At 36.5% G+C, this 9,559-nt stretch overlaps 1 protein-coding gene across 9 annotated transcripts in view; it reads left to right on the top strand.

Moving 5' to 3' along the window:
* The window catches only part of LOC122556611 (rho GTPase-activating protein 26-like), a 241,669-nt gene extending 235,088 nt beyond the window's left edge, over positions 1 to 6,581 (top strand). For 3 of the 9 annotated variants that reach the window (XM_043703510.1, XM_043703505.1, XM_043703507.1), the window contains 3 exons: positions 2,397 to 2,492; positions 5,265 to 5,356; positions 6,070 to 6,581. In XM_043703510.1, coding sequence (XP_043559445.1) covers positions 2,397 to 2,492; positions 5,265 to 5,356; positions 6,070 to 6,173 — 292 coding nt within the window. In that variant the 3' untranslated portion in view covers positions 6,174 to 6,581. Of the gene's footprint in view, positions 1 to 2,381; positions 2,493 to 5,264; positions 5,357 to 6,069 lie in introns of those variants that run through there. The other 6 variants (XM_043703508.1, XM_043703502.1, XM_043703506.1 and 3 more) reach the window with 3 other exon arrangements.
* The last annotated feature ends 2,978 nt before the right edge of the window (positions 6,582 to 9,559 follow it).

Below are 9,559 nucleotides of genomic sequence, written 5' to 3'. Positions count from 1 at the left end.
TGGAAAGGTCTAGGAATGGGAGGGAGGAGTCTGAGACGGTCCAGGTAAATTTGAGGTCGGTGTGGAAGGTGTTGGTAAAGTGGATGAACTGTTCAACCTCGTGGGAGCACGAGGCAGCGCCGATACAGTCATCGATGTAGCGGAGGAAAAGGTGGGGGGTGGTGCCAGTGTAGCTGCGGAAGATGGACTGTTCCACATATCCTACGAAGAGGCAGGCATAGCTGGGGCCCATGCGGGTGCCCATGGCTACTCCTTTGGTTTGGAGGAAGTATCGTCAGACACAAACCCAAAGAATCATCAGCAGCACCATCTGTCCAAGTGACTTTTTCTAAAACTACAGGTTATTGTTTGCTTTTTGCTGTACTTTTTGATTACTTGCCTCATTCTGAAGATCTGGCCAGGACATCCTCTTTGATATCGTGTTGATTTCACCTCAGATTTACAGGTGCCATATCCTGTTGAGAAGTACTTTAAACATTGTTGTCCCTGGCCCCAAGACAAACTGCAAATCCTCATTTCTTCCCGACATTTTTCTGTTAGTTTCCAAAGCAAACACACTTTGAAATTCTTAGTGTGTGGGTGTCATGATGACTGCCCCAGTATACCCCATTTTCAGAAAACATCTGCGGATGCCGGAAATCAGAAACAAAAACAAAAATTGCTGGAAAAATTCAGTATATCTGGCAGCATCTGTGGAGCGAAAGCAAAGTTAATGCTTCAGGTCTGGTAACCCTTTTTCAGAACTGATTGTAGCTGAGATAGTGTGTATAAATGTTATAAAGGAGGAGTGTGGGTGGGGAAGGAGTAAGCAATAGGGGAAGATGGAGCCCCAGAGAGAGAGAGAAAAATGGTTGGGATGACGAAAGCATGGGTAAAGGTCAGCCCAGGAGAATAAATAGGTGCTAATGGAGACCTAACTGACAGTGGTTGTTTGTAGTAGCAGCCCATGTGATGACAAGGCCTAGTGTGTAAAGAAATTGGGGTAAAGACATTGGAAAAGATGCTCAGGCCCTAAAATTATTGAACTCGATATTGAGATCTGAAGGCTGCAGAGTCCCCAAGCAGAACACGAGGTGTTGTTTTTCCAGATTGCGCTGAGCTTCGCTGGAGCACTACAATCAGCCCAAAACAGAGATGTTGGCTCGAGAACATTGTGGGGTGTTGAAATTGCAGGCAACTGAAAGCTCAGTCATTATTGCAGACAGAACTTAAGTGTTCTGCAAAGCAGTCATCCAGTCTGTGCTCCATCTCCCCAGTGTAGAGGAGACAACATTGTGAGCAGCGATTACAGTTGAGTGAAGTGTAGGTGAATTGCTGCTTCACCTGGAAGGTGTGTCTGGGGCCTAGGACAATGAGGAGGAAGGAAGTGAACAGGCAGGTATTTACACCTTCTGCGATTGCATGGAATGGGGCTGTGGGGAGATAGTGGGAATGGAGGAGGAATGGATCAAGGTTAGAACCAGACCTTTCAGGAATGATATCAGGAAACCCATGAATATAGAAAGGTGTTGAATGGCCAACATCCTGTTCTGTATTTCTGTATTCCTATGCTCCCGTCTCCTATTTTAATGCATCTTGTATTTTCTGCAATTTCACTTATATTCTTTAATCAACTCCCGTTTTGTGTGGTAATCATACAATGTTTTGGCTGTCTGGTTTGTTTCGTATACCAATGAAATCATTTTGGTAGAATTTTACTGAATAGTTAGCAGGATACAAATGAGAAATTCACTGTGAATTCAGAAAGGTTAGTGGTTGTCCTGAGTTACAAAAACTACTGCTGCCGTAGGAATATGTCTATTTTCTGATCCTTCGTTACCTCCAGTGCATTGTCATGCTTTCTCCATCCCCCAATGTAGCTGGTAATTTTTTTTATCTAATGGAAGAAATCTAAATTTGGATTACCTTAATGTGGAGAATCTGTATTTCAGTCAGTTATTAACAAAAGATGTTCAGCATCAACATTTTATGGTCGTCAAGGATACTGATGACAACTGAGAGCCAAAAAGTTATGCAGCCATACAAGGCTATGTAAAATCACAAATCTATTTTTTCCCTTCCTCTACTTTATGCAAACAAAATGTTAAAAATATTGTAGATTGAAAGAAATAGCAGGAGTTTGTTTTAATATTCTTCTAAATCAGAGATTTTACCAAAATGTGTTTGAATACAACTTTATTTCTGTGCTGTGATCATGTTCCTGTTTATTTGGAGTTCACTGTACTTACAATCATGTTAAAAACTGTTGCCAAAATGTCAGCAAGTTCACAAATAAATCCTTAATGTGGTATGCCAACCTAATGAATCTGAAAATCATGTCCTCTGTTTGTTGTCATTTTCATTTTTTTTTCAGTTTTTAACACTGCTTATTGAATTTCTAGTCCTCTCCCTCCCAGTCCCAGCTCACCATTATCACCCTCGTGGCCCATGGTTTCAGCACCTTCAAGTCCAGTACCTGTTTCCTCAACCTCCAGCGACTCCTCCCCTCTCAGGTGTGGTACCAACTTTTCTTTTCAATTGTTAACTACTTCTGCATTTGGGGAGAAACTCAACCATTTCTCCCAGAAGGTTTTAGATATTTATTAGTAAGTGTGTAAATGAGATCACTGACTCAAATTGACATTTGTACATTCTTTAATGATAAGTTAATCTTATATTATCCATTTAGTACCAGGTAGCGAAATGGCTAAATTATGGTTTAGAGATCTTTAGCTAACTGAAAATCAGCCACAAGATTGAGGTTTTAAGCAGAAACTTTGGTAAATTTGCAATCAAACACCTTTTATGGTGGTGACTGCTGTATCTTTTCAATGTAATACAACTTGATAGAGGCATAACAGCCAGTTAAGATTTTAAAAAGCCTATGAGAAAATGCAGATTTTACATAATAAAGCAATAAGATTACGACTTATCCAAACTTAAAAGGGCTTTACAAAATTGAGTGAAAAAATATTTTGAAAGTATATAACTATTTTGTTTGCAATGCTTTAATTCCAATAAGAAAAAAAATACTTTTATCATAAATTATATTAAAGCTATTTTAATTAATTTAATAGCTGTTAAGTAACAAATAATTATAGAGTATCATGATGTAGAACAGTACAAAACAGATTCATACTCACTGATATTTTTAATGAATTATATTGGGATTGTAAGATATGTACACTGTTGAGTGTCTTACACCTGCCTATTAACTTTTCTTCAGAACACTAGCAAATCTAAAATATCCTTTTAAAAAAGACAACAGAATAAATTCCTGTTCGTCTGGGATTTCTCATGTCTGCCTGAATATACAGACAAAAGCTCAGATCAATTCCCAAAGACATTTGCAAAGTGTACCAGTCGTCAGTATTACATGAAGTTGAAACTGAGGCTGGCTTGTCTGTCCAGCAGTAGTCTTCAATTCAATCCTTTTGACTCAAAGCAGTGGGTACTAAAACCAAGTAAAACAACTCTTTAAAGATGAACTGTAAAGGACATTCATAATTACAGTATATATTTCTCACCATTTTTTACTATCTTATATGCTGAAGTTTTTTTTTCTCATATTGTGTTTATATGCAGTATGTTAAAATAATATTTCTTACAAGGGAAGATTTGAATTTTGTTTTGTTGAAGCATGATTATTCATAGCAATGTATCTTGTCCCTTGTCCTCATAACAAAATTCAATGATTAAATTGAGTGTTTATTTACATTGTTTGTTTATGTTAAATTTTGATTACTATATCTAGCCATTTTGTTGGCTGTCTAAGCTGTTTTGAGTGTTCTTGATCATTCGTTCATGTTTCAGTTGCAAATTCAAGGGTTTTCCTGCTAATTTTTCTCCTTGCTAATCTGGGCACTTGTGCCAAAAAACTGCATGACTTTGGCCCACAGATTAGAAAGGCAACATTCAAACATAGTTGCAGTCAGAGAATCATACTTTACCATTAATGTTCCAGACTCCTGTTTTCCCTGCTTATGTCCTGTCCTATCTAATCAAACAGCATATTCCTCTGGTTGTTCATAATAGGCAGAGTACAGATCATACTTGACCGTCCCACAATTAAAACCCCAAACAAAATATGTTTTGTTGGATGTCATTCTGCAATTGGGTAGAAGCTGCTAAACCTCATGGATGTGTTAATGTCTGTACCAGCAGTCAATCTGTGATGATAAGTTGAACTTGTAACATGGTAGATTTACAATTCCTAGAAGCAATATACATTCGTACAGAGGGATTTATTCCCTGAAATCAAAAGGAATATGTTCAAGCTGTGTTCTCTTGCTTTTTAATAATGTGTTACTGTAATGAGTCTAAATGTCTGTGTTGCTTTCTCATTAAATCAGAGTTAAATTGACTACCAATCAGCACCATTTCCTCTAGGATGAAATGTTCAGATCATTTGGTTTTCTTGCATTTGTTCTTATGAGTGCAAGATGAATTCAACATGACTCTCTTTCAGCAATATTTCAACAGTATTGTTTGGAAGAGTTTCAGGAGTTTGATCCCATGTTGGTGAAGGGATAATAATCTAGTTCCATACCAAGATGGAATGTGACTCAGAGGGAATATGGCAATTGGTATAGTTCCCATGTATCTATTGCCCTCGTTGACTTGGTAGTAGAGGTAAATAGTTTGGAAGATGCTATTGAATGAGCCTTGGTGCATTGCTTCAATTAATACTGAACCGAGTATAAAATGCTACCCTGTGCATTGGTGATGCAAGGTGAGTGTATGTTGAAGTAAGTAAATTTGACAGAGTTCAAGCAGATTGCTATATCCTCGATGAATTTCTAAACAATGTTATTGCAGTCACGCTAATCTCAGCAATTGGGGAGTATTCCATCACCACCTGAATTGTGCATTTTTGATTGTGGAAAGGCTTTAGAGGAGTTTGGAAATTAGTTACTCATCTCAGAATTTCTAAACTATGACCTTTGCTCTTGTACATTCAGTATCATATGTCTGCTTTAAGTTTCTGGTCAGTGATAACTTCCAGAATCTTGATCATGGGACATAGAACAGAGAATAGTAATGCTAATGATACTGCAATCATTAAAATCTATCTTAATCTGAAAGGCATTTAATTTTATCTTTCCTCTTTGTCCATGTTTGAACAAAGTCTGTCATGAGGTTAGAAGCTGGAAACCCCTTACAGAACCCAAACTGAGCATCAGTGAACAGTATATTGGGCTGTTCTGAACTGTTGAGTTACCTAACCATTGTTCTTATGACATTTTAAAGTAAATCCTCTTAATATTATATCTTTACTTTCACAGTATCCAATGTCGCAAAGCTCGAGCCTTGTATGCATGTAAAGCAGAGTATGACTCAGAATTATCCTTTAGTGCTGGAACCATGTTTGAAAATGGTAAGTGTGCAGAAAATTATATTGAATTAGAGGTTGTTCAATCAAACTTCTGTATGTTCACAACTTGCCTAAAGCAGTTATGGTTTAGCTATAAAAGACTGTCTGAAGAATTGCACCAGAAATCAATTTAACATTATCGGCTGAACTTGCATTGCATTTTATTTGCATGTGCTAGAAGCTACATATATATTCACTCCATTCTGTGTGGTTAAAAGGAAATTGTACATACAATTGCACCTTTTTCATTGAAGCAAGGAACATTGAGACTGTCAATCCTGATTGTCAATTCCTTATGGCATTCCTTGACCAGCGTTTGATTCAAAATTAATCAGCTAACTAAGATTGGCAGTTAATAGATCCTGCTGCATCTCCATGCAAACCATGGCACAGCCAATCAGCCTGGTCTTTTCATGCTTTATAAATTATATTCCCTTTCAAAGTTTGTCCTCATGAGTGCCAGATGAAACGCTTCAACCTCATGTCTCTTTTTAGCAATGGATAAATGAGCAGTTATTCTCCTTAGAGGCTGCACACAATGGAAGGTACTGTCCAAGGTTTTCAATGAAGCAAATGCAAGTGAGGAGACTAGATACTATGCAATACACAATATCAATGCAAAACTTGTTTAATTAACCATTCTTTGCTTCCCCTTGGTGAAGACCTCTTGTTCTGGAGCTGGTCTAAAAGAGTACTTACACTCTCAGGATTAACAGTTGTGTGTTTTGCAGTTCATTCATCCAAAGAACCTGGTTGGCTTGAAGGAACATTGGATGGGAAAACTGGACTAATTCCGGAAAATTATGTTGAGTTTCTATAGCCAAAGGTGCAAGACATTATTTCGGAGCACTACATGGTATCCATGGCAATGTGCGAAGACTTCAACAAGATTTTAGCTTTTAAGGTTTTATTTCTATTGCAGAAATGCAATAAGGAACCATTTGTGAACTGGAGATAGATGATTAACTTCAACCCTAGCTTCTACTGTCCCGTAGTGTTGATTTGATTCACTGTTAATTTATCGAACCAGAGCCTGTAATTATTTCTGAAGGATTTGTTTTAATTCAAACAGTCCCTGGTTTCCTAAATTAGGGTTTATTTTATCTGAACTATGCCATATCATGTATATAATGTAGATATTCATTCTATGAAGCTGGTGGCAAATGTAATCAACATGATGTAGGCAGTGTGTTACAGTTTTTCCTTTGCAAAGTATCTGTTAGTTTGCCATTTTATTTAAAGATGTTTCCATCATTGACCAGAAATTCAGCTGGTCATACTACTTATCTACTAACAAGGATTTCTCCCAAATGAACTGCAGGGATCACATGCTTATAGAATTGCGATAATGCATACCAGAGGTACAAAGGGTTTAGAATGGTGACATCAGATGGTCAAATTTTATACTGAGATAAAGCATACACCACTGTCTATATAATTATTTTTAAATCTTAATCACTATGGGAAACATTTCATTTTATTTTTTTCAAATTATATATTCATTTGTGATATTTGCATGAGATTTGTTTACAGAAAAAATTATTGCCCTCTGATGTAAAAGAATTGGATTTTAAGAATGTTACTGGTTTAAATAAAAATGTTTGTATAACATTTTAAAAAATGACAATCGACCAAAAAGTGAGATGTTTCAAACTATCTCCACATCAGAATTTATTTTTAACTCTGCTGAAAAATGAATTTTGAGCAAAAATATATGATTTTAGCAATCTTCCTTCTCTTGCTTCTAAAGTTGGAGAAGTTATGCTTGTGCCAATTCCTTAAAAAACAGATCTAGTCTGGTTTCAGACAAATGTAATGATTTCAGACTGTCTTTGAAACCTGGAATTTCAAACACAGCAACAACAAAAACAAACATTTTATTTTTCCAAGTGCAAATAAGAAAAGGTTCCATGATCAGAATGTACATCCATTAATAGGCTGAACCTACTACTACATTGGTTTGACAGTGACCATAAGTAAAGAGTTATAGCAGTGTCTGTTTAGGACAAGCTTTATGTTAATTTAGTCATCCTGCAAATTTAGCTTTTTAAGGGATCATTGGGTTTTGAACTGCTAGGGAGGAACAGGATGAAAAGATGAGGGAAAGAAAAATCTGGGAGAAGAAAAGGAAAGCTTTCATGATCTGTCATTCTTCTACTTGATTCAAACCGAACAAAATGTGTATCAAATGAAGATTGAGGTTTGTTTTATTTTAAATGGATATTGTGTTTTGAGGGATATTTTTGCTTTTTAAAATTACTAAACTCCTCATTACTAACTTAAATAATTAATGGCAAGCTTGCTGAATCCAGTTGGTTGTGATATCCAGAGTTTTGTGTGATTTTGCAGCAGTGGTTAATGTGCCTTCCATGTGGTTCACTGTAACAAAATTATTGCTAGATAGCTTATCTCTTTCAAAAACATATTGTTCTCAAAGCCGCATCACTTTGCATTGTCTGTACTTACCTTCAGATGAAAATAAAGTTATTTGGTATATGAAAGATCAGTGTATGATTTATGTAATGAAATAAGATTATATTTATCTAATCAAGTTTGTCGTGTGCACATTAATTCAATGTTGCTAATTCTAATTGCTAATTAAATATTTAAAGTACTAAATTCCCACTTTATTGCTTAATTCAACATATTTTGCACTGAGGTTATAGTTTTGAAAATAAGACTAGATTAGCAAGAGAAAACTCTTTGCAAACACTTGTGTAGTATGTATCCACATGTGCAGTTATGGAACGGATGGTGCTGACATCCAAATATCAAATACGTAGGTATTCCTTTCTTGACCACAGGGCAGAACCATGCAGTTTCCTTGAAATTTAGAACTTTTTTTTTAACATTCTTTCATGGGATGTGCATATCATTAGCAAGGATGGCATTTGTTGTCCATCATTTATTGCCCCTGAACTGAGTGGTTTATTAGGCCAGAGAGCAAATAATAGTCAACCACTTGAGTCTGAAGTTATATATAAGCCAGACTAGATACAGATGGTGGATTACTTTCTCAAAAGAGTATTAGTGAATTAGATGGGTTTTTACAACAATTGGTCTCAATTACACAATATCACTTTCAAGTACAATTGTTACTAATTACATTTTAATTCCATCTGCTGCCATGATCAGATTTGAGCTCATGTCCCCAGAACATGCCCAGAGGCTAGGGAAGAATGGTGGCATTGTTAGTAAGTTATCTGCAGATGTCACTGATGGGAGCTGCTATCTTCAAAAGTTTTTCAAGTTACTGCCAAGGGGTATTTATATGGGAAATTCTGATATAAATACCAATACTGCACTATTCTGAAAACAAAATTTAAAAATTTATGGCCATTATTTTCCCTTTTTCATGTTGACTGCCAGAGGATGTGGTGGAGGCTGGTACAATTACAACATTTGAAAGGCAGCTGGATGGGTACATGAATAGGAAGGGTTTAGAGGGATATGGGCCAAGTGCTGGAAAATGGGACTAGATTAGTTTAGCATGTCTGGTCAGCCTGCACGAGTTGGACCGAAGAATCCGTTTCTGTGCTGTACGTCTCTATGACTTTGCAGCATCTGCAGTCCCCACTATCTCCAAAGAATTCCATGGAGTCATAATCAGACCAACAGATAACGAACAAACAACAAAACGAGATACAAGAAAGGCAACTAAAACTCTAATGGGCATAGACTTTAGACAAAATGAAGATAAACAGGTTTTGGGAGTGTATTCTGATGTTGGAGGCCTAACGATGATAAGATGCAGAGCTGAGATGCCAGCAGCAGCCCAAAATTCCAATACTTTTCAGAGTACCAGATTCCTCAGTAGTTATATTACAGTGAGTCCTGAGGCACAATAGCTAGGGAGCTGAGAATTCCTCATTCAAAATGAGGAAAAATACCATTGACGAATTTCTGGGGCTTACTAATTTGATGTTACTAAAATGATCTTCATTATTTCTGATGGATTGTCATTTGATCATTATACATGCCAGTTTATTAGTTTTACATCACCTTGGAAATTAAGCATGCTTTTTTTCTCTGAAATAGAATTGATTATAAGAATTATGTCAATAGACTAATCCATCAATTTGCAAAAAACCTTTTTGAGACTGTTTCATTACCCTGCACTAACTTAAAAGGTTTCCAATTTTATCAATGAAAACAACTCGTGGAATGACTAAAGCTGCACCGTCACTCTAATTCCACTACTCCGTG

The sequence above is a fragment of the Chiloscyllium plagiosum genome, chromosome 14 (genome assembly GCF_004010195.1).
Source record: "Chiloscyllium plagiosum isolate BGI_BamShark_2017 chromosome 14, ASM401019v2, whole genome shotgun sequence".
NCBI classification, from domain to species: domain Eukaryota; kingdom Metazoa; phylum Chordata; class Chondrichthyes; order Orectolobiformes; family Hemiscylliidae; genus Chiloscyllium; species Chiloscyllium plagiosum.
The sequence above is the reverse complement of the archived record's forward strand: the minus strand, read 5'-3'. Positions and strand labels throughout refer to the sequence as shown.